Raw genomic sequence first — 26,307 nt, 5'->3', positions numbered from 1 at the left:
TTTCACTTCATACAGGAAGACAATGGCTCACTGTGAGACCACTCCTAAGTGCCTTAATCAAGTGATGCTCCCACTGATATCAATTGGAGCTTTGCTTCAGTGAGGAAGTGATAGATTGGTGTTTAATTATACCATAAATCAACTTGAAATCACCAGCAGTTACCCCCAGGATGCCCAGAAGGAACAGCCATCAGGCATAGATTGCATTGTAAGAAGTGCTAACACTCTAAAAGCTTGTACTCTTGGAGTTTGGGGGGGGGGGAAAGGGGGGAGAAGGAAAGAAGGAGGGGATTTAACCAACGTGGTGTGGGGATCATGACAAAATACCTCGTTTCAGTTCAGCTACTCATTGAAACTGCATGGACCACAGACAATCTGCAAATCTGAGTCTCCCTGTTACTGAAGCTGGACCAACATTTAACCCAGCATCACGTATCTTGAGAGCATCAGTGGGACAGCCCATTTAAAGGCTGGTTCAGTGGACAGGACTGGGAGCAGGGCGGGCTGGCCGCCAGCAGGGCTCAGTGAAGCATCCCTGGCACAACTCACAACCCACAGATGTCAGCCTGAAAAGAGCCCAGTTGTCCCACTGCTGGCAGCCCACACTTCTGCCAGCTCCTGATGTTTCTGTGGTCGCGTACAAGGAGATAAAACGCTGCTTAATTAAAGGAGCAATTTACAGCTTGTCTGGCACCTAACTGGGACAATGAAAGCAGGTTATGAGCATAGTAGCCTGGACTATTATAAGCATTTTATGCCTCTGGCATAAGCTAACTTGTCCTTTAGTGTCACAGCCCTCAAAGTGCAGCCGGAGCCGGAGCCGTGCGCGGCCGCCCCGCAGCACCTCCATGCAGTGCAGCACTCGTACGCACCGTGGTGTGAAACAGAGATGAAAGGTTTCATCTCAAAGCGAGGTGGCCCAGTTATGGACTCATATAAGAGAAACTGCTCAGTATTTTACAGCCGGGCAGGAAATGGCCTTAGCAAAGTAGCCTTCAATCACAGATTTCTGCTTTTGTCTGCTTTCTGGGACGGTCAGACACGATGGCATGTGTCTTCTTTCAAATATACCCACGCTGCCATTAGAATAAAAATATGAAACTTAGAAGCCATGAGGTATGCAATAAGTAATTAGATAAGGGAACCTCACACCTGGCTCCTGAAAAAGAGGGCTGAAATGGTCCCAAAACCCCCCTGCTGCTTCCACCCCAACATCTCTAAGCAGCAGTGAACGCAGCAGCACGTGCTAAATAGCATGGAGGAAGCTCTGCATCCAGTGTAATGAGGGCATAGCAGAGCAAGATGAAAGCCAAGGCAGCAGCACGTGCAGCTTTCTACATGCCCAAGGACTCAAACAGACCTTCCCTGGGTATTTGAAGCTCTGCACTTGCTCCATGGCTGTCCTGGAAATGAAGACTAAAGGGATTCATTGCGCAGGATGACAAAAATCCCCCAATCCAAAGCACCAAACCACCTAAGAAACAGCTTGATATTGGGTCAAAGTAATTGCTCAGTATTTAAGTGAACAGTTGAAATCAAATGTTCTGTTCTAATACGTTCATAATGCTCAGAAATTTTCAAGTTCAAGTCCCAAATAACAATATGAGATGACAAGGGCACCTAGAAGCAAAGTCAGGAATTGTGATTTTTCTCCCCAGAACTCATTTTCAGAGCTATTTTTCATAGTATGGCCATGAGTTGACCTTACCCAGGTTTTGAGAAAAGGATTATCCCTCAATGCTTATTTATCTCTGCTTATGAGCTAATAACTTCTTTTTCTGTTATTTATGGTTGCAAAAAAGAAATACATCTGCCAAATCTGATATATTACTTTCAAAATGGAAAGGGTAATAACTAGAGATGTACCAAATGGCAGGTGTGTAATTTGGATAGCATTTATCTTGAAGTGCCTGCCAACTCAAAATGCTTCAGTTTATTTATCCTACTAATTTCCAAGCTGATTCAAAGACCAGTATGTGCTAGTCAAATTATTTGGTCCTGGTCTTCCCCTTTTAAAGGATCAGCATCAATTGTCGGTAATTTCCTCGTCATGGCTAGTGAGCATGGCATAATGACACACAGGCTGCGGAAGCGAGATGAAAGAACCACAAAATTCCAAGTGATACTCAGCACCTCACTCCTTTAGGCCCTAATTAGGTTGCTGCAGTATTATTAACGCTACTAAATTTTCTTGCTTGGGCTACGCTTGGTCGGCTGGTCCCAACCACTGTAGACGGTACACAGACAATTAGGGCTGGCTAATGGGACTAATTATCCTCCACATGGAGGCCACTCTTCCACCAAGGCTGCAATCATGCCGTGCTGAAACAGGGCTGGGGAAGGAAGAGCAAAGGAAGTGCTGGCACTGCACAGTGATGGCACAGGGCGTGCTGCTGCTCTGAAGGCTACACGGAATGCTGGTTTGCCTGGGCTGTGCAGGGTGGACAAACTGGCACGACACATGCGAAAGGCTAAGATGGCATGCAAAACAGAAGCAGAGTTTGAAAAAGAAGATCACTTCAGAGATTCAATGCCTAAGAGTAGAAATACAATCCTCCAATTGCATCATTGACAGCGCTGACTTCCTGCACTTCCACTGAAATTCTGCAGCCCACTTCAGAGCTTTATTTCCTACACGAACCATGGCAGGTTAAGGAATTTTGTGCCTCAGTACACTTTCGCAGACTTCATCAGAAATAACCAACACCTTGCATTTTTCTCCCCACTGTACCCTTTTCACCTCTCTGAAAAGTGAGCACAGCGATGGGGAGCAACTTCTCATGCCCTCCTGCTGAGCACCCTCAATATGCCACCGCTGGGCATCCTTTACAGCACAGACACTCTTCCTTCCCTCTCCTCCCCAGGAATACAGAAATGCATTACGGCTACAGAAGCATCCCAACTAGCAGAGAACTGCCTGTGCTGCTTTTTCCAGTCATATTTCTGAAAGAAAAGTCATCCAAGCTTTGGCTTTTGCCAAGGGAAGTGGAAGTCCATACTGCTGATTTTGTTTCACCAGTCTGTCTGAAAGACAGACAGCGCAAGAGTGGAACAAAATGCCTCATTATAGGCAACATTTCTAGCTGCTATTGGGAGCTGGATGCTCAGAAGCCACATTTAATGGTCAAATACACACCCTCCATATCATTAAAAGATGCAATTAACAAGTAAGCAAGGTTGTTCCATGGGAATCATCTACTGCAGCATTTTCATATTAAAAGTACATTTTCAAATCAGTGGAAGAAGCAGCAAACAAACACTGAAACAAAACAAATAAACTTTAGGGAAAGCCTCTTTTAAGTGCAAACAAAAGGCATTTCTCAGCTCTATTTGGGGCTGTTATTGCCTGCCATACAAATGATTAGCCTGAGACATTGCAATGCACACTATATACCCAATATTGTACTCTTCCTGCAAACCACATTGATTTTCTATGTAAGTTGGTATCCAGGGACATTTAAAAATGATTATTTTTGACACACTCACTGCATGGACTCCTTTGAGAACCTTTATAATTTGCTTAATCATTGGAAATTCTAATGGCCATTCACACAGTCCTGGCGTGGGCAGAGCCTCTTGAAAACCCTGTACGGAATCTCTTCCTTCCCTCTAAAGAAAACCATCATAATTCTGTTCTGCTATCCTCGGTACCCACATCTGCATGGCCTCAACATTTCACTTTGCAAAACACAGCTGGATTGCGCTCGGAGCAACAAGAACAGCATGACACCAATCCTTCCCCCGTCTGTTAATGCAATACCCTAAAATACTTGGGAAAAATACAAAACAGGAGCTGGAAGCTTCCCCGGATGACCCTGGATTTAATCCTTCCCAAGCCTCTGAGTGGATCCCATAGACCATCTCGAGTGCCATCACACAGCTCCTGTGAGCGAGTCCAAAGTTGTGATGTGCAGGAGAACAAATAAATCACCTATTTTAAAGTGCAACTTCATTATTTTTTATCTATTTCTTACCTTACTCGCTCTCAGAGCAGGTCTGGTTGCCTATTGGCTCCCGGACATTTAGGAGAACACAAGATGAGGCAAATTCTGAAGCCAGTAAGTTGCCTGATACACTTTCTGTCCTTTCTAGCTTGTATCAGTTCCTTACCTTTTCTTTTGCATTACCTTTGAAAAGATATTTGAGGTACTCTCTCAGTCTGGTTTCTATGAGCATTTATGTCCTTACAAACATTTTACCTTGTGACATTCTCAGACCTGGAAAAATTACACCAATGCTCACAGTTACCAAGAGCTGATATAGCTTAATTCATTTCACTTTGCCTAAGGTAGTGCAGCTCATGCAGCATACATTACCACCTAAGCAAAATAGGTCAATAATGAACAAGAAATGACATTTCATATCTTTAACCCCAAGTCTGAGTTAGTTTTCAAAGCAAGGTGCAAGATTTAACTATTGCCTTCCTACTTATAGGTAGTACAAATTCAAATGGAAAGTGCAAGCCACAGAATAAACTTCTACTTAAAAAAAAAATACATGCATATATATACATTTATATATACATATACATACATATGTATAGATATACATATATATATATATAGTTTCACATATATATATAGTCTTTGTGACTTCCAAGTATGGCAAGTAAGCTCCAGGAATACCGCTGAACACTGAACGTCACTGAAGAGCTGCTGGGATCCAGCTGCTGTTCAGGATATTTCCCTAAAAATAGGGACACGTGGAGGTCTCCTGCCAGAAGATCAGACATCTCGCTATTCTTTCTATTCTGTCAGATCTCTGTTTATAACATTTATTTTCAAATTCTGTAACAGAGATGCTTGTGGCATTTAAATAGATTGGTCTGAGCAGAAGTAGCTGAATAGGCGTTGAACAGCTGATAATAAAATTACCTACTATGCCTGTGGGGAAAAAAAGAACCCCAGTGTGGAAGTGGCACTGTGACCCTATCACCGCCCTGAGGCCAGGGCCAGATCCCTGCTCCTGTACATCCAGAGACACCGAGGGGCACGGATGTCACTTGGTTGTTTTCTGCCTATCTTCCCTCTCCTCTAAATCACTGCACTGAACCCACAGTGAAGAAAATAACACAGCACAGCTACTTCCCCAAGGATGAGGGAGTTTATTAATAAGCACAGAGTGGTTTCCTTTGCACCACAGAACACGAGACAGGATTTACGTGCAGTTAGATTCACGTAGTATACATGTTTATGGAACACTATTGATGATTATCAATACGATTCATCTCCTAAGCACTTGGTTAGAAAGGCTGCAGTGATAAATCACTTATTGCTGGAGGAGATTATAAAAAGAGCAAGGAATTGCCCAGCCGCTGGCCTTCTGACTCTGCACACAAAGGCTCTGTTCAGGTGGCAGTCATGTTCCAACTTCTGCACTGCTTAACGGCTGCTGAACTACTTACCATTCGAGGGCACATCACTAAAACAATACGGATTTGTTTATTTCTGCACACAGGGTGTTTAGGCATCTTTAATATGTATTTGTTCCTGCTTACAAAAAGAATTAATTAGAGATACTTTAATTTCACTTGGAACTAACAGTGAACTCAGTCTGATGCTCTGCAAGCGACACACGTTTCAAGCTGGGGCTCCCTGAGATCTCTGCAGTATAGCAGTGGGCAGGGCAACACGCTTTCCACCTCTGCTCTTTATGAGCTGGGGATGCACCCTCAGTCATCCTGAAAAATGCACTTCAGCCTCAGACCAGCACCCAGCTGCCAGTGGCACCTTTACATGTCACAGCACTGAGCGGGAGATGCTGATGCAATTAAAATAATACGATGCATCCTACACAGACACCAACAGATGGGAGGCACAGCTCTCAGTCCAGACCTGCAGCTCATCGTGCAGGACCTCAGTGCCAACAGCTCATTTGTTCCCTCTGCAAGGGCCCAGACCTCCTGCTCACAGTGCTGCTGCCATGGTGCTGGCACAGCTGCACCAAGTCCAAGCTCAATGGGATTAAACCATGCAACAAACTGCCAACTGCAAACAGCCTTGGCTTTAATGACTCCCAAGAGCTTGTCAATGCACAACAGGAAAGTGGGGCACAGATGGAAGAAAAAGGCTGTTCAAAGGCAGCCACAGTGCAGGATGCTGCTTGTGCAGCAAATGGTACAGGGGTGCGGGAGCGAGTTCAAGCACTGCAGGGAAACAGTGGAGACAAGTATGGGATGGAGTCCCAGGGAACATGATAAAGAATGCTGCTGTGCTAGGGTATGCAATAGACAAATCCTTGGAAAAACAAGATTCAGCAATTTTATGGGGATTTTTTTCCCTTTACTTTTGGATTTTGACAGCTCAAGGGCAGTTGCAGAGGTTTGGACATGAAAACATAATGAACCTGAGGCATGCTGAGTTAACTATATAGCGAAAGAGAAGCAGTATCACTACATCTCCCATGAGAACCTCCCATTCCTCTAGAGGCAATTCATTTCTGCCTCCTTCAGACGCATCAGCTCCTCCAGGAGAGGCGCATTTGTCTTCAGGTACCTCAAAGCATTGGAAGTTGCATTCACAGAAGTCAGCCCTAAGTGCTTTATGGAGGAACAGAGGCACACATGTCAGGAAGGCACCCATTATAGGATCTATGGGGTAAAACAGCACAGACAGTTCACTGCCTTTCTAAAATTCAAAGTTCAAATCAAGCTTCCCTATTTCTTACTGCATGAATAGCACAAATAACAGTAATCAAGCTATTAAAACAAACAAACAAGAACACAACAAAACCAAAATCCTCCACACGCTAAAAGTTACCCAGTGTAAAACAAACAAAACCCAGCTGCTATCTGACACCTTTTCCCCACGGTAAATTTCCTCCTTTCCATCAGTAGCACCGCTTGTTCTGAAACACATTCAAAATAGCTCTCCTTGTACTGATGCTTATATGTTATAAATGCATTATATCTATTTAATAATACAAAAGCATACTCTCAGCACTGGCAAAGTACAAGAGAGTCCAGGTTTCCAACGCTCTTATGAAACCTAGAACATAGGCCAGCGATGCTCTCATCCAGTTGCACGGGCTGCATCTCTGCTGCTGAGCAGGCTCTGGGGTTCACGAGACTGCATGTCATTTGGGGACGCAGCTGGCTGAGTTTCCAACCCTAAAATCCAGGGAAAGCTTTTCAAACCATAAGAGGGCACAAACTATAAATACTGTTTACTAGATCTGCGTGCTGGGGGCTGACAGAACTTGACATAACCCTCGTGACACGCTCTGCCATGACCTCCTGTGGGAGATGGTGGGGCATCGTGTAATCAACCTCACTGCAGGGAAAACACAGCACAGCAACGGTTTTTCATGGAACACTGGCCAAACCATTTAAAATTAGACATCTGCTCATTTTACCCTTGTGTAGATATCTGTGAAATACAGCCAACATCTTTACTAAATCATGCCTTGAGCGTTAGGCTAAGCTGTGTTAGATTGCTTGAGATCAAGCAAGTGAAAGAAAATTTGGTAATTATGTTGGCCTTATGTAAAAACTATGTTATGGCCCAACTCTGCTGCAGTGAGAATGATAAAGTATTTTCTTGGTAATCAATAAAATTCTGACCTCAGATACAGAAATGTAAATGCAGGGTGAGTCAGCTGCACTCAGAGGAGACACCTCACATACCTACAGGCAGATCTGAGCCTGGCTCCTGTGTGTGGGGAGCAGACATCTGCCTTCTCCAAACACTGCTGCCAGACAAGAGAGCAAACGGGATGCAAATATGTGGAGAAGCAACTGGGATCGAGAGAAACACACTCAGACATCTCAAAAAACCAGGTTTGTAAACTGATGATAACAATGAGAAAACAAACTGGCATGGCTTGTCATAAGACTTGTAAATATATGTTGCTAAAGATCTCCTCAGCCTATCAATTGTCTTCTGCAACAGAAAAAGTCAAGCAGTTGTTGTGAAAAAAATATGGTGCAGCTAATGAAGATTAATCAGCATCGTAACTCCACACTTCTGCCTCTCACTACAGAAGGGTGAGAATGGGAAGACAACATACACTGCCATAGGACTGGACTGACCATAGACTGAACAGCAACACTGCTTCCATGGGAAAAATAACAGCAAAATGCTCTCAGCTTCTTTGAATGAGGACAGTGGTAAAGAAAAAACCACATTACTCACCTAGGACAGTCTTTGGCACTTATCTGCCTACTGCTTTTGAGACCTGGAGCACCCTTGCCATTAATGGCAGCATAACTGGGCAGAACAACTTCTCTTTTGTGATGGAGAACAGTCAGACACACAGAACTAAACCAGACAGCCCCAAATGGCAACTCTTGTGGAAAACAGAGCATCATTTCAGCATTTTCTAAATTAAAATCAGCACTCTCACCAACCGTCCTTTGTCTCCCCTCTTGTGTTGGTATTAAAGAAATGAGAATTGGGAAAATATCCTGAAGCGTTACCTCGACGTCCATTACTGAAAATAAATTGCAGACTTTGGCAGTTTTCCTGGGAGATACTTAATAGCAGCTTCTGTTTTGTTTGGTTATTTTAGGGCATCCTTGACTCCTCTAAACTCCAGAATGTTCCTTATTATCGTAAGAAAAAACACAGGGACTGTCATATCAAAGCTAATCCTGTGCTTGAGGAGAAGGGAAGTTACTGAGACAGTCTCAGCTATTGACACAACACTGTAGCCTTCAGGATATGAGGGTGAGGAATGCTTTTTATGGAGACATTTAGCACAACGGCAGGAATACAAATCAAGCTCCATTAATTTAGTTTTAAATATTAATGAGCCAGGATGCGTAGTTTATATAAAGATTTACTTAATAAAATATTAAATTTTTTGCTAAAAGAATTGTAAATTCCAAGTCTATAAAGGAGAGTCAAGCATCAGAAGTTGTAAAAGACGGAAATAGCAAATCAAAGAGCATCAGAATTCAAGGAGAGCACAACACTGTGGTTAGTCTCAAAGGCTGCACCCTTGGTAATCCGCATTAATTATTGTTTGGACCAGGAGAGGAAAGCCCTTCTGTAGCAACTGGCATTCCACTTCAGCAACACCTCGGCTCTGGGCCATTTCTGCTGCTGCAGAACATTCAGATGGAACCGGAGGTATCACCTCTCAGCTCTGTGTCAACCTGTAGGGAGCCAAGGAGCTGCGTGGTTAAGCAGCACATCCCCTCCATGCCTATGGGGCACAGGCACATGCACAGCACCAAGCAGGAAGCCTGAGCCCAGATCTCTGGAGGTCTGTAGGCCAGGGACCTGTCATCACCCTCATGTGGGTAGAGCTGACAAGAGCTCCCAGCCAACAGTCATCTTTGTTTGTTCATCTGGGCAACAGCAAAATGTCTGGGGAATCTTTGATCACCTATTCTTACTTTTCTTTCAGGCATCGTTACAGAAGAGATATCTCATTCATATGGATATATTTCACTTAAAAGTAACAGCAGAAGTGACTCACTCAAGAAATACTTCATTTCAGCTTTTTTAAAAACAGAAAAACTGAAGAGCATCTACAAATGAAAGCCCATTGGTTTCAAACCACAGCGCATTACTGGTTTATTTTCCAACGTGGCAACCAGGGACTCCAGACATGCAAAGGTAATAAAATTTGCATGACTGCCTGATGTCCTGATCTGTCTGAGGAGCTTTGGTACTCACAGCACAGATAAAAGGTGTCAGGAGAGATGCAAGAAATAATGCACTGCACAGCTGCAGAGAAATAGTGATTATGTTAGTTCCTGCACGGTGGGGAAAAAGGAAAGCAGAACTAATCGCTGTACCTGAGAACAAAGAAATGAGTGAGGAGAAACTGGCATGGACTCACGTTGAGCTGGAGGTCGTCCGTCCACTGCCCGACGAGGCGGTAGCCCGGGGTGCTGGTGTTGGTGGTGTGGAACTGGAAGATGTCGTAGCGCCCTGGTGCATCACCATTTTTGTTAAACATCACTGGAGTGCCAGCACTGCCTGGGGGAAGGAAACAAGACCAAATCCAACCAAAAAAAAGAGAAAGGAAAAAAAAAAAAAAAAGGAAAAGCCAAAGCTTTACAGCAGCTATTTTATTTAGTCACGCCTGGGAGCTTTCAGACTGGCAATGTATTTCAGGCATTGGTTATCTATCAGCAAGCCATCTAACGCAGATACTTCAGGACACGCTGGAATAATCCTAGTCCTCTTCCCTGATTAACTACTACTGCCCAAGCCCACTGACTGAAAACAAAACGAAGCAAAACCAGATCAGTTTTCCTTCAGTCGAGCTTTGCAAACAGCAAGAAATATCAGAAGGCTTTTCTTCCTGCCCTCCAGCCTCCCTCCCCATCTCTTTTTCCTTAGGGAGTTCTTTACTGAAAATCACACTTGTGAATGGAGCCTTTAAATGATTCTTTTTTTCCCCCAGAAAATGTTCCATCTGCTTCTGAGAGATACTGCTGTCAGAAGTCAGCCCAGGTCTAGTGAATCTTGATTGGCATCCAGAAATAGCTTCCTCCTCCACAATATGTTCTTATTCCTGTAATCAGCATGCAGTTGGGGTGGAAAAGAACAGACTAAACTATAGGAAGATCATTCCTTGTGTGCTCCCTTATTGAGTCTCTGTGAAACTGACACAGGCTGAGAAGCACCTCGGGTTGGAGCCACTCAGATCAGGATGCTGCATCAACTTCACCTGCCACGTACCAGGGTAACCAACACAGGGCTTGGATGCAGGGCAGCAGGAAAGCAAGCATCCCTCCAGAGCCCCCCCATGCTGCTGCTGAGCAGAGCTGCCCAGCACTGACCCCCAGTGCTGCTACCAACCATTCCCAGTCCTTGCATGGATAACTGCTCCCCAGGGCACCTGCACCTGAATTGCCATGGTGTCAGAAGTGAACCCCTTTCTAAAGGAGAATGTAGAGCAATGCTGTGTTTTCTTTAAGGGCCACATTTATCACAACATACATTAAAATAGGCTTAGGTGTGGCAGAGTAATATTGTGTCAAGATTGAAGATTTCAGCTCTAGCATCTCTATATTCAAAGCTGCTTCCTTCTGCATCTCTTTTTTTTTTTCCCCCAAAGCAATGAAAAATCTCTCCTGCAGTAGCACTGAACTTTAAGATTATGGTTTTCTTCATGATTCCCATTCTTCATTGAATTCCAGAGAGCAAAAGAAAATTTGAAGAAGTAAATTAGCATAGTTTTCATTGCAGCTCTGGTAAATGGCTTCCTGTCTACCCTGCAAGCCTCAGAGATCAGATATGGATTCAGTTCAAAGGCTGGTACAGAAAATCTTCCACGGAGATCTCTCTGGTTCCTTATGAGCACAAAGCTGATACTTAATTGTCATTACAGATTCATGTACCCGGAACACATTTATAATGAAAATGCTTAGAATGAAGAGGTATGGCCATAACTCCTTAACTCCTTGGCTCCTCCTGAAAGTCAGCACAAATGGGAAACGGTGTTTTGCTAATCATGACTTCTAAAGGGCTGTATATTATTAGTTAAGCTTGTTTCTGTTTTGTTTTTTTCTTTTTCTTCCAGAACTGACAAAAATAAAGGTGCAATCCAGAGCTGCTACTCCAAGCTGTGCTGTTTCTGTGTTTTGTGGGAGCAGCAAAATGTTTTGCCCGTTCCTGCTAATTGTTGCACATAGGCAGCTTTTAAGGATTACTTTGAATACCACAGTTGAAGAGCAGTGCTGTATGTGGCTGCTGCAGGACTGGCATGGGACAGCATCAGTGCTGGGTCACCTCCACAGCACAGCTCCTGGGACAAGGACTATTATGCACCGATGTGGGGACCTGATTGCAGTGCACACCTGTTGCTGTCTGCAGGTCACCATCATTTCTGCTTTAGAATCACATGGGGAAAAAAAAGAAAAGCAACCTGTGAAACAGGTTGCAAACTGCAGGGAAGACATCCAGCTATAGAAACACAGAGAACTGGGATGGTCCCAGAAGTTAAGACAAAGCCTCCTGTTTCCCAGCTTTGAAGTTGGAGCAATTGCACTCCCAGCCGAGGACCTGCTTTGTAAGCACCGACCTACTGCAGCCTTTGCTGGGTTCTGCTGTGTGCTGGTGCTCTGTCTGCAGGGACCCCATCTTTCCCATCCTGCTCTAAATCACTGCAGCACTTCAGCCTCTACGTGCAGTTCCAGCTCCTTTGTGCACTCATGAAAATAAGGGATGCATGAAAACCTCCTCGCAGAGACAAAAGGATTTCCAAAATTGGTTCTATTTATTACTTCACTTCTTGATCTTATAATTATGACAATATTTGGTTGATGAGCTTTCACTTTTTTTGGAATATAATTTAGGATTTATTTTCCTTCTGCTCCGATTCATACCATTTTGCTACAGCTCCAGCAAGCACTTCAGAAACTGAGCAGTAGCCTGCAGGCTGCAGCTCCTTGCTCATTCAGAGGCTATGACAATTTAATTCATCTTCAGCTCCCAACAAATAAGCTGTCCTTTCACCACACAGATGGAGAGCACATGACACCCATTCACCTGCAGGACGCATCTGAGAGGAGATGCCATCTGACTGAATTTGTAGAATTTCAATCCCTTAATCACCACAAGATGAGAAACGAATTAATAGGAGGAGGACGGGATGGCAGGCAGGTGTGCCTAGCCAAGGTGTTTCTTTATTATTCCATCCACGCTGACTGCGGTTTGAGGACCTGAAGGGCTCGGATGAACAAAGCCTTCAGCTTTTTCACTGGGGAAAAATACAACCTTCTCTCTGCACCATAGGATTTTCAGAATCCTACTGCACGAGCACTTGGAGTTTTAAGTTTTCGGTATTTGGAGGCTTTCTGTTCTAAAGATAATGTGACCAATATCAAAATTCACACTGAGCTCCTCGTACAAATCCACTCTCTCTTCATTAAAACGTTGCTTGAGCTCCTTCTGCGTGAATGTCATTACCTTTGCAGGGAAGAAAGGGCTTTAGAAGCAGTTACAGGCGAGATGGCTTCAGCTTCATCGTGACAGAGAGAGCCATTAAATGCACAGAGATCTCCAGCTCATGGGCTCAGGATCGGCTTGGAAATGGGCTGCAATTTATCTCTCCAGATCACGGTTCAGGCAAAGAACCCCACTGCTCTGCTCTGTTTCTACTACGAGTTTAGGTAGAGAGCTGGTAGAACAAGAGTTTAAGCACAGACCGAATGTTGTTTTCCAAGCCCTACCTCTGATGAAAAGAATTGCATGGCTGCACCAGCGACCCAGAGAGGAGCAGGGTAAGGGCTAGCATAACACTGCTGAAGCAAACCCAGCAGCCCCACCACAGCGTGATGCCAAGGCAGACGTGGGCACCAGCACTGCTGTCCCCAGGGCTCCCAGGCCGTACCACAACAGCACTACATAACCCAGACCTACAAGTGCTCTCTCGTAGCTTCTGTTCCCACATCCACCTGCGTTTGCAGGCTGGCCGCTCAGTGCATTATATGGCAGCTGTTGATCCCAGGTTGGCTGATTGAATTCATTGCAATTTTGGGAATTTACTTTCATACAGCACAGAAAAAAGCAAGCTCTGCAGAACCTTTCTTCACATCCACGGGAACCTCCCCCAGGAGGGCTGCAGCTCAATGCTGAGCACGGCTGTGCAAACCCATACACAGTTCTGCACTATGAGTGCAACGAGAAGCTGAATTCCTCCCTCAGATAATAACTCCCTCAGATAAGAACCCTCAGCTGGTTCTTTTCCCACTGGAAATGTCCAAGGCTAAGTAGCCGCAAGCAGTTTAAAGGTTTTAAACCTCTCTTCACTTTGTCACCATCCTCCTTCCCCCAGTAATAAAGCAAACTGCTACTTCAAGTCCCTGTGCTGGAAGCCACTTACGTGTATGCAAACAAAGAAAAACACCACATGGCCATGTAGATCAATCACAAACGGAGGAAGAAAAGTCATCTTTTAAAGGACTGACCAAGAAAACACAAAGAAGGAAACGAAAGTTAGCATGCAACAACTCTGGGAGCTAGGCAGTAGGTCCCCAGTCTCTCAATGGCTCCTGGTTAAGCCTCAGATCTTTATCTTATTCAGAGATAGGGCAGAGCAGTCAGACCTCCTGGTACACACATTAGCAATGTTTATGAAGAGGAAATAACATTAGGTTGCTGTAATGCTACCCCTGCAAGCAATCAGCTCTGGTCCCCCCTCTAGTTGCAGGCGAGTGTTGGTTAATGAAACTGTAATAAGATTACAGTAAAATGCAGAGAGGCAGAGAAACGTTCCTAATATCCAGGTCTAATTCATACAGTGCAATGCAGATAAAGATATGTGAAAGCCCATCGTGTTGTATGAAACATTGGGTTGGTATTGCAGCTGGTACATCCACTGGTAAAAAGTTGCTAGATAAACAATAAGCACACAAAAGGATAAAGTCATCCCATCCCCATTCCTATGATGTTACAACTCCTCTAAATACCTACTGGAGTTGGGGTAATCACTCTGTCTACATTATAGATGTGATTCTGCAAATGGACCTGGCTCTTTAGCTGTTCTCTCTTCTCCTGAGTGCTGAGCTAAGTCAGGTAAAATACCAGAATTTCTTCCAGTTAGCTTGCTCTAAATACAAGAAAGAACACAAATGGGGACAGACATATTAAGATGAAGAAAAACTTGGGCATTTACTCAGCTATTTCTCCCACAGGAAATCACAGGCTTTGGGAAAGCATCCTAGAACAGCAGCAGCAATTTCTGTCTTTGCAGAGCAGTAGCCTATCCACCTCAGCTAAAGCAGGATGCTTACAGATGCTAAACAGACACGGTCTTCTGCCACAAACTCTAGTGAAATGCTAAAACAAAAGCATCACCTGAGCGGAACGAATAAATACACCGAGTGAGACTGAATGGAACGACAAGCCATGCAGGCAGGGTGCTACAGGTGGAGCAGCTCTCACTCACCGTTGAAGTTAACGCTGCGGATGTACTTGAGCAGCTTCTTGCCGCCCGCGTGCTCCATCTCAGGGCAGACCCCGGCGTAGTCAGCACACAGATCCTTGCTCATGTGGTGCAGTGCGTGTGCCATGGCGTACACTGCATCGATCACAAACTGCACCTTCCCCTCCTGCTCGTAGTGGGAGTCCTTGCCGATGCGCTCCTGCCCTGCACAGCACGCACACAGAAGGACAGTAAGGCGCGGTGCTTTGTGATGTCTCTTGGAGTACGTGGAAAGCAATGCGTGTGTTAGGCGATACATTAAAAACATTATGATTTTACTAATTAACACAAATTTTAAAGAGAGGTATCTTTCATTCTCGACAGCAGAATCATCAACGCTTGCAAGTTACTCTACAAATCCTACCATCATCACAAACTTGAAACTGTAACCCACAGGGACCACCTCAGATAGAGAACACCAGGCTCTGCGTGCTCCCAAAGCGTGGCTTTGAAAGAAGAAAGCGTTTAAAAATAAAGCACAGCTGGTATTTTAAAGTCTGATGGTTTGTTGTGCTCCAAATCCCAGTCTCTAATTGAAAGTCACAGCCAGACTGGGGGAAAAAAGCATCACTTCAGACGCAGCCAAAGGGGCACTCCAGAGAACTGAGCGAACGCGCCTGCTATTAGCACAGCCTCGGGAAGCTCCGGTTGTTTGCGCTGACTTACACCCCTTCCCTGTACCAACAGAGATCGAAACATCCTTTAGAATCCAGTGATTGCCTTTAAAATGCTATGACAGCTGTGAGAGCTTAAGGAATGCAAACATCCATGCCATACGAACTGCAGCAGCTTTGGCAGTCGTTTGTCACCGCAGCACCCAGCATGGCAGGACGCACAACCTCAGAGCTCCTCTCATCTGCTGGACATCAAACGCAAGAGACAGGAGAACTGTTTTGCAGATGGAAAATGGGAACTCAGAAATTAGGCCACAGAGACCCAAAATGCTCAGCAGCAGAGATAAGTGGAATGCAATATTTTGAGCCGTGGGCTTGCACCCTAAGCATTTACTGTCAGACTTGAGACACAAGTGTAACCTGGTGACATCACCTGGTGAATGCAGGCTGTAAGGCAGCTTTCTTGCCACTGCCACAGAAGCAGACAACTGCTGCAAAGCAAACAGCACTGCCAGAGCATAAAGCAGGGCACTACAGAGATACGGGAGCCTTTGAGTTTTCTCTGAAATTGCCCACTAACACCTTGTCTTGCCTTGGCCAAGTAACACCTGCATAATTCAATCTGCCTGGCTGCCAAACACGCGATTATACTTACCCATATCACCGGGGATTTGTGAAACATAATTACTGCTTGTTCAGTGTCCTGAGCTGTGCGAGGAAAGCAGCAGAAGTGCAATCCATTATTTCCCATGGGCGGCAACAAGGCAGCCCAGTCGTTTCACCAGCCCTGCCTGCCCTCCTGCAGGGCTGGGCACGGACAGAAGCACAGGCACAGCTCGCAAAATCACCCTGCAAATGCCTTAGGGGCTTTCAATCAAAGGAAATACTCATGTTGGAGACAGAAGAGGGAAGAGACGCCTTTTGTGCAGCACTGTGCCCAGCAGCCTGCCCTGGGCAGCAGCTCACTGTGCCAGCTGTGTGTCTTCCTGCACTGCGCTCACTGAGGGGCCAGGCACCAAAAAGGAGCTGGGCCACACTCCCAAGATCACAGCACGTTCACACAATCCCTTTTTCCTCCTTTGAGAAGGGTGGTGGTGGTGGACTGAATTACAAATGAGCACAGAGAAAGCACCATCTTCTTCCAGAAATCCTACAAGCACAAGAAATGCCTTACCCTGTCTGCAACAGTGAGGACCTTGAAAATAAATGAGAACACAACCCCCCTCTGTGAACATCTTAATTGCCTACACTTTTTCCCCTTCGTAGTTTCCCTCTCTAACTACCATCGTGCACCAACCTGTTTTGGCTGACATTCCCTCTACCAAAGCCTCAGTTTTGCATTTCAACTGTGTCAGAAACACTGAAATTCTGAAAATAATTCAGCAGAGTGAGAGCTTCCAGACTGTGAAGATTCACATACTGTCGTTTTCATTATTTCACTCCCCTCTCATTGATTACAGACCTTATTACATCTCCAGCCCTGACAAGGAAAAAGCTTTTAAGTGGTTTCAGCTCAGCTACACTACCAAATTAGCAATGCAACAGAAATGCATGCCAAGGGAAGCGGAGCTGGGATTGAAATTCTGCACACAAACAATACTGATTAGGCATATTAAGTTCCAGAGGCACAGTTGGCTGAACGCACAGCGAAGGTACCTGCAAGAAACCTGAGCAAAACCAACTTAAAAAAAGGAGCAATATTAACAACGCCCAAGTATGAAAGTCTCAGAGATGAATTGGATTTGAAAAACATAATTGAATTTCCAGTAACAGGGATGAAATCTGTTGCAAAGAGCCATTCTGCTGAGTATTACACACAGTTTGTGTACAGTCTGGATATGGAGTCAAATGCAGCTCCCCACCCAGAAAGGCATGCGTGATTTCATTTACACAGCAGAGGTCTTGCACTAACAGGAGCATACAGCTGTTCACGGAAACACAGACTGAGCTGCCTTTTAACGACTGCAAGCACAACTTCAGCCTCAATTTGATTTGGCAAACATCCTTCAAAACAACAGCCATGTTTTACACGGCAAACTGCCTTCGGACTTCAATACGTAGAAAACACCATGTGAGTGGGTTCTGAGTGGGTTCTCTCCTGCTCCCTCTAGCTGACACCAAACCAACATCCCAGTAGCACATCAGCAGGCTGACGCCTGAAGTCTGCTTTCAGACACGACAGGCACCACCTTACCTGCACCTTCAGCAGTTTTATTTTGGTGAGCATTTTGCTGTTTTCCCGGAGAAGCCAAGCAGAAAGTTGCACACACTTCAGGAATAGCAATATAGGGGTGCATACAAATTAAATTATTAATTATTCCCGGAAGAGAAGAAAACCCACAGAAGACATTAGCTTCCTGCAGACAAAAGCAGCAGTACCAGGAGCTTCAGCATTGGCTGTGAGCACCTCCCAGCAGAGGGGCTGGCCTGCAGGCTGCCTGGCACTGGGGGCCTTGGAGGAGCCAGCAATGAACTCCGGCATCAGGTGCAGCAAGAAACTGAGCAGTGCCTCGTGTGTGACTGGGAGACACCGAGCAGCACAGAAGGGAAACAAACCCCATCTGCACTGGGGCACCCAGACCTTCTGTGCCTTCATCCCTACAGAGGGCTTTAAAAAAAAACATACAAAAAGCCAAACAACCCAAACTTGGTGATCTTCGGGGAGCCATGCAGTAACTATTTTCTTCAAGAATGAGGAAAATGGCACCTGAGGCACACGCACACAGAGTGACTGGGAGAGAATGCACTTCTGTGCCACGGATTTGAAATGGAGTTCCTGGGATGTCAGGAAAAGGGAGAAACACAAAAGCAATTTATTGACATGAGGATTTTTTGCTTCCAAAAGATCTGTTTGAAGGTGATGACAAATAATTTAACCTCACTTCCTACTACAGTCTCAAGTGCTCATCATGATGATTCCTAAGAGATTGAGAGATGGGTCTCTTGCTTCAGGCAAATCTTCGCAAGAGAAAAATACTGCAACAGAGCGAGAGAAAAAGAACCAACAACCACCACCCACCAGAGCAGCAAGAATACAGAGAGGAAGAAGTCCTCGTGTATGATCTCCTTCAGAAGTGAAGTGCAGCTTTAAGAACTCACGGCTGTACTTTTTGCATCAGCACCAGGGTGATGCTTAACACTCCTTTCTATGGGAAAGGAGCTGAGAAGCTTGTTTTTCATGTTTTCCTCTGCATTTCTCCTTCAGATGATTTCTCTGGACTCATCGCCAGTATTCACAGAACGCCAGCAGTATGATACAAAGTGTAAAGAATGCTGCAAGGACAATTTCTGTGGCGTGTAATTCATACAATGAACAGACTTCAAAATCCCAATTAATCAGCTCTTACAGTAGATGAATGCAGACACCGGCTCAGTTTCTCGAGGATTAAGCACATTTTCAAAGGAACTTAACACAATAATACTGTTGAGAACCTGCTGATAGCCATCATTAACAAGAGATGTAATTGAAAGATTGCAGAACGCTTGCAGGATGGAGCAGGCAGCCTCTCTTTGGACGAGAGCTCATCATCTGGCTGAGTGCTGGCAAAACCACACACACTTCACACATCCAGAGCTCGGTTAGCAGCCTCACAAACCTGATGCCTGATAGCCATGAGATGCCCACCATGCAGCACATGCAGGCACCAGTCTGCAGCTGCCCATACGCCACCTCAACCGCACTGCAGCCGCCTCCTGCACCTCATCCTGTGCAGAGCTCAGCAGTGCAGCTGCTCCTGCTGTGCCCGTGCCCCTCACAAACAAGCTCAGCAGCACAGAACAGCTCTAGCAGACAAAGACGTAGACCCAGAGCTTGTCAGAACAAGGTCAGAGCTATTACTCCTCCCATGTTCTCTCATGGAACAGGCGCTGCTGTGCACACAGGGGCTGCAGAACCCGAAGGTTTCTCCGAATAAGATCTTTATTTGAAAGTAGACAAATATCAGAGTCTGAGAAAAGCTAACAATGTGCGAGAGTAAATATTGTAATTTGAACATGAGGAGAACGACAATCAGGCCCCTTTGCAATATAATCCATGTATTGTCTTTTTACAAAGAAATCCAAGATCCAATAATACTGCTATGTAGTTACAGTCATCTATCCAGTTCATGCTAATTCAGATCTCATTACAGACAAAAGCCTTTATCTCAATACCATCAATCCAATCCCCATGGATTCTGTTAAGGGAAACAGATGAACTCTCAGATTTCCACTGCTCTTTGAACAAGAACATCTCCCCGTGCTCGGACCAGACCTGGCACATGGCACCGTTTCGTGCAGGCTCAGGGCCAGAAGCACCGACCAGGGCAGCCCAACCAGCGCTGAGCACCTGCCTTGCTGCTGAGGCTCACACCTGGGCCTTGCTGCTCCTTGATCTGCTGCACCCTTCCACGTCAGCATGGCTCTAGAGCTCCTGCAGCTCCGCTTGAGATGGGAAACTTCATACCACACACCAGATATGCCAATCAGGACAATTGGTCTACACTGGAAACAAGCAGGGATGACTTGTACAACTAGAATGTGTGTTATACACTCCTGATCCTCTCTCAGACATTGTCAACATACAGCTGTGCTTAGTGATTCCAGTAATGCCACCAAAACCCAATCAACTCAGAAGCACATGTAGCCAGCTTCACCTACACCTCTCAGCTAATACTGATTCTTTCTCCATTACACTGATTCAACCCACTGTAGCAGTTTCTGTTCTCTGGTGTGTATGTGCATCTAAGAGAACAGATTTTAGATTAGAAAACTGACCCAACTTTCTTATTCAGTGCGTTTTCTGTGCGTTCAGCAGTCCTATTGAAACATCTGCAATAGCTGTCATTTGTACTCCAACACTGAAGCACCACAGCCATAAGAAGGCAGCACCAACAAGGCAAGTCACTGACACTTCACAGCTTGAACTTCCCAACGTGCAAATAAAGCAAGCTTCTTGTAGCAGTAACTGCTGGTGAAGTCAATGACCACGGACACATCCAGAAGCAGCACTTAAATATTAGAAGGCTTAAATTAGAGCCATCTTAATATTTAAGCACCTGGCTAAAATCATAGTTTGCAAATAGAGGAACATATGTAAATAGCAAGGAGAGGGCCATAGAATCGCAGGGCTTTGCTGTCAAATCACCTTGACAATCTAGAAATAAAAGCACCATTAAGAAATATATTTCAGAAAGATAATAGAGTTTGGAGAACCATAAAACTGGTTTACCTTAAGAATAAACTGTTCAAGGTTGGTTTAATGTTGGTTGAATCAATCACTGCAGGGTTCTTTCAGGAAATTGGGCTCTGTATGTTTTGAAGTACTGTGATGCTACACGAGATTAACTGTTTGAGCTGAAGGTTTGCAGGTCATTAAGTTATAACACAGACTTGCAACGATCTAATGCTCTGTGGAAAAACATGTTGTTCAGAAAAACAAAGAGCCAGTCAGCTTGCACACTGGTGCTTAACGTGGTTCATTTGCTCCTCAACTTTCGCACAGCACATTTTCCTTCTGACAGATGTTAGCAACAAGAAGCTTTAAGCAGGCTAAAGACTGTTGAAGTACCCACAAAATCGGATGCAAAGCGAAGGACTAAAATTCTGAGTTTCACACTGGAACAAACATTCACCAACCAACCAAACTCACATCATCTCTCAGCTACAGCAGCACTGGCTCAGAAAGTTCTTGGAGTCCCCCAGAGATGAGCTGCAGCTGGGAGATGTATCTCAGCAACAAACCAACGTGTGTTCCAGTAAAACTCCATCTTGGATCTTCTTTCCCTGCAAACAGTGCACTTTGAGAGAACCTACAACTGCTGTCATGTATAATGCAAAAGACGGTGTCAGAGGAGAAAGAGCCAGCCAGCAGAAGTTGTTGATGGCAGTGTGTTGCAAACATATAAATAAGGCACTCACTAGCAAGGAAATACTATGCATATGTCCAGAGAAAGGAGAAAGGCTTCCCGGCCGATGCTCCTTACACCATAATGTGAGTGCAGCACCTTTGCCACCAGGTGCCACCCTCCCCTCCTTCTGACCCATCACAGCCCAGAGATGCACCCCCAGGGTTTTGGGGCAGAGGAGCTCACCCCCCATTCACTGCAATGTGGGGATCTGCACTCCCAATGCTGCACGAGGTGCTCAGAGTGCACAGCACAGAGACAGCCCCCGTACAAACACTGCAGGACCACGGGCTGCTCCCTGGAGGCAAGCTCTCTTGTTCCTGTTCAAATACTAAGCACAACGCTCCCTTTTTCACTAAGGCCTTTGCTACATTTCAGTCACTTTGGCTCGCAGGCAGCCTTCTCCCAGCATTTTCTTTAGAGCAAGTCATTGCTTGAGCCAACATCAGGGCTGTGCCATCAGACTGATTACACTTCCAGATAATTAGAAAAGCTCTCTGAGCAGTCTCCACTCTGAGAGATGACATCCAAGGTGACACCACCCTGATATCTCTTCATTAAGTCTCCTTGAGTGTAAAGCCTTCTGAATTAAAAGCTATGTTTAAAAAGTGAAAACAGTCAAGTGTTGCAATTTCCCTTTCAGTTAGCACTACACTCCAGGATGGCATTTCGTTAAAAATGCAGGTCCTCCTCATGTAGCTGATGCTGCTGGGCATTGCAAGTCTTTGCATTTCTTTTGTGGGCACCTTTCTGCCATACTTGGGCACTGGTGCTTCCTCTGGAGCAGGAAACAGTCCACAGCCACACAAATGGGAGCACCCATGGGACAGCCACACTGCTAGCACAGCAACCTGCAGGCACAGCCCCACGGCCCGCATGGGGCAGGTGCTCACGGTGCAGTAATTCCAAATATTCTGCACTGCGCATTTGATTTCAGTAACCACTTTGAAACTTATGTACAGCCTGGTTCATGGCAATATGTACACAAACATCTGTTTTAGTGTCTTAATTCTGGCTCCCTCCATCTCAGAGAGCTGAAGGCACCAGCACAACTCGGTTTTTCCTCACTGAAACGTTTCAGCTGAGCTCATAACCAAAGCACACACCTCATCTCCTCGCCTCTATGCATGCGAGCAGAGCATTCTGCAAGGCTCTCCCCACACATATTTACTACTGTTTTGCTCTCTATAAAAGCAGCTGCATTCTTCTGTTAAATCTTCCCTATTAAAAACAAGCATGTAAACACTTTTGCCACAATACATGGTACTAAAGGCTCATTTTTGTCAAAATACTTCTGCATTACCTTGACGTGGCCTGTTTTGGCTGAAGGGAGTCATTGGTATTCTGGAAAGTAAGCAGCAAGAAGTAAACCAACAAAGAACTGTCTGAAACCAATACTTTGTACTATTGTGCTGCTCCAGTGATTGCGTGAGATTCCCCATAGAGCTTGATGAAGTGTCCTCAAAAGCAAATCACAGCATTCCTCAAGGACAGAGGCAGCGGCTCCAGGGGCTGGCAAGCCCCAAAGGCAGCACCTGGCTGAAGCAGTGCTGTTTGGTGCATGCAGAACGGATCCCTCTCTGCTTTGGGGACAGCTTGGCTGTCTGTTGTACACATCCACGCTGCTGTGACATGGCCTGCATCCCAGCAGAAATTGCTGCACAACAATACAGGTGTCCTTGGCAGTGGCACGACTTGCAGTGCTGGATCGTGTCCTGGATTATGCCAAAGTCAGTCACTCGCCAGAAACAGTGTTAATTACAGCAATACGTTACATTTAGCCTTGTCTAGAAATAAGGCATGGTGTGCTAAATGCGCTCTAATTTTCTCACCCTACCTCTATCCATCCCAATCAGGATAAATTTTTCATGCATAAATGATGTTACAAGCTTCGTGTGGAGACCCCTCAGAAAGCTGCAGTGTTAAAAGGCCAGGTGCCCACAAGGCGGACTCTTGGAGGGGCCTTTCTTTGTCACCTACGTACACCTGTATGAGCCAAAGACTCCTGCAAAGTGCACGAGCTCAGCTGAGGAGCAGGAGCCCCGGTGCTCAGCAGCACGAGCGCCGTCAGAAACTGATGGCCTGTGGCCCAGTACCTCGCTGCATTACAAATTACCAATCAAGTTCTAAAATAATGATGATCATTCATGATATTATCACATGAAAGGGGCATTAAGATTCTCATACCAGCAATATAATTCAAAGCTAATGTTTTTTCTGATGCACGATTTACCTCGGTTTGTACAAGAGGGAAGGAAGATGTCAGGGCAGGGCATGTCACTGGTGCAATGCCCAGCTGTAACGTGGTATTGCAGTGCAATAGGATAAGTTAGCCATCAAAAATAAACGTTTCTGCTGAACCTAAGGTGTGGGAAGGGTGAAAACCATTCTTTATTGGCATCAGAAGGCACAATCTGTGGGCAACTCACCCTCTTTTCTAACAAAATAATTGCAGAAAAAATAAGGGCACTGAAAATTTTAGGGATTATCCTCAAGATCTTTCTTGAGTGACTTTTATTTCAATTCCAGCCTTCAAAGGGAGATTCCAAATGCTAAATTTAATGGCAACGTATTCCCAGCGGGATCCGCACTGCTTCTGTGCACAGCCCTCCTACTCCCATCCATGAATTGAAATCAGAAACAGATGATATGAAATATGGAAAGTTTTCATCAGTTTTCAATCAAAGTAAAACATATCCTCCTATGAACTAATTTTCTTTGATCAAAATTCAACACAATTATTCAACACAACACTTTAACTGCTGCTACGAAAAACTGAAAGGAGGGGGGGAAGGAAAGGCAAAGGCCCAATGTCACATTACTGGCTATAATTACCCTCTTATGATATTGATGGTAACATGACTGAAAAAAATCTCATTCCTACTTTTCCACTATCACTGAAGTAACACAATTTTCTTCTATATAAAATGAAAATATTTCATCCTCTGCCATTATTTTCCTACAGGTGCATTTCCATAGGACAAGAAGAAATGACCTCAAGTTGTGCCAGGGGAGGTTGGATGTCAGGAAGAATTTCTTCTCAGAAAAGGTAGTCAGGCAGTGGCACAGGCTGCTCAGGGAGTGCTGGGTCACTGTTCCTAGGGGTGTTTAAGGGAAGGGTAGATGCAGTACTTTGGGACATGGTTTAGTGGCAAATATTGGCAGAAGATGGACAGTTGGACTGGATGATGCTAGAGGTCCTTTCCAGCCTAATTGTATGATTTCCCCCTCAAAAGTCAAAACTGCAGGCAGATGGGTTTTGCAGCACCACTCTGCTGGCTTACGAGCAGGAGGTGCTTTGACATGGCTGGTGGTCACTCTGTGATTTGTAGACACATAAAAGGCTCAAGCATGGAATATTCTCCATCTAAAACCAACTTCCAGAAACCCAGCAAGCTACTCTGTGCTCAAATGAAAGTCCCTCTGGGTCCCGTGGAAAATACTGATTTTCCTTCTACAAGGACAGCCAGAAAAAGGAAGAAAGAAGAATGAAATGTTGTCTCTTCACCTACTCTTGTCCCTCGAGGCTGATGCTGCTGTTCCATTTTCTCTACAACCAACAAACATTCAATTTATTTTTTCAGTCTGCCTGCAGCCAAGCTTCCCTCCATCAGCCGTGCAGCCGCCCAACACGGCCTCGTTCAGCAGCACGAGGAGGGAGCGGTGCCTGCACTCACCTGTGCATTTGCGGTCTGTATCCTCCTTCTTCGACCCGCTGATGGTTAGCTTGCAGTTGAAGTTCTCCTCCCAGTACTCAGCAAACCACACATTCCTCCTGTTGTTCTCCAGTGTGCGGGAGGTGAAGTAGGCATCGAACCCTGCAGGAGGAGACAGACAAAGCTCAGTCTTGGCTCCTGCTTCATGGTGAGTGTTGCAGCCTGAGGAACAAAGCCACTGCTCGCATCTCCTTCAACAGCAGGCACGTGTTCATGTCTGTCCACCACATGAGAGGCCCATGGAGAGAATGGAAATCATTTGCACATTTTATCTCCTCAACTGCACCGTGCAAGATGTACTCAGCTACTGGCTGAGAGTTACAAAACCAGGTAAAATACATGTGGAAGAGATTAATATTAAAAAGAAAGTTATAAGCAAGAAGCGCGGATTAGATATATACAGATAAGGAATGAAGATAAATGATACTTGATGGAGCTCAATACAACTGTAATTTTTTAATTAACCTCTCCAGACCTCTAGAGAATGCAGCCCCATCTCACTCAGTAGGCCATTATCAGTACAACTTCATACTTTTGCATTGTGTCTCTTCATCTCCCCTCCAGACGAATAAACGTGGCACAGAACTTCGCAGAGGTGTCTGGAAAGCAAAGCTGGGTGCTTGGCTTAAATGACCTCCACAGCCTGCAGTGGGAGGCTTCCCTGCCCGGGCCCATCAGACTCAGTCCATCACTGAGGCAGTGCAGGCACAAAGCCCCTGTGTTTTATTTTTTATTTACCAAAGCGCTTAGTGTTCTGTAGTATCTGAAACAAAATATTGCATAGCTGTGTAGCACTGAGTATTTCATGATTTTTATCTGGCTCATATCCTATCTCTCTTTAGCACCTCAACTTGCCAAGAAAAAGAGACTTTGATTTTTTTTCTTTTTTTTTCCAGTTCATTAAATTCTGGTAATAAATTGGATCTGCCATAGCGGAGCAATAGTTTCAAATCAAGCCAAGTATTCCTTAACAATACAAACAATACCCTTCAAAGATCATCCTCATTTTAACGGAGTTTTCCTTACAGTAGCATACAGAACTCCAGGAGAAATACTTATTTTCCCAATGAGCAGTGGTAGTTCTAGTCCAAATCACTAATTACCCAGGGCACTGCTGTTTGCCCCTGTATTTAAGCACTCTTCCATCAGCTGTTCTCCTTCAAAGCTGAGATGACTCCTTACAGCCTGAAGGAACCCTTGTGCACA

At 45.1% G+C, this 26,307-nt stretch overlaps 1 protein-coding gene across 1 annotated transcript in view; it reads right to left on the bottom strand.

Moving 5' to 3' along the window:
* The window catches only part of GRM7 (glutamate metabotropic receptor 7), a gene marked incomplete at both ends in the record, with an annotated part of 200,363 nt that overhangs the window by 38,138 nt on the left and 135,918 nt on the right, over positions 1-26,307 (bottom strand). The window contains 3 exons of the mRNA XM_079540241.1: positions 9,790-9,925; positions 14,847-15,051; positions 25,063-25,203. Coding sequence (XP_079396367.1) covers positions 9,790-9,925; positions 14,847-15,051; positions 25,063-25,203 — 482 coding nt within the window. The remainder of the gene's footprint in view (positions 1-9,789; positions 9,926-14,846; positions 15,052-25,062; positions 25,204-26,307) is intronic.

This window comes from Tetrao urogallus (assembly GCF_951394365.1).
Source record: "Tetrao urogallus genome assembly, chromosome: 10".
Taxonomy (NCBI): domain Eukaryota; kingdom Metazoa; phylum Chordata; class Aves; order Galliformes; family Phasianidae; genus Tetrao; species Tetrao urogallus.
Note: the sequence above shows the minus strand (reverse complement) of the source record. Positions and strands in the feature narration are given on the sequence as shown.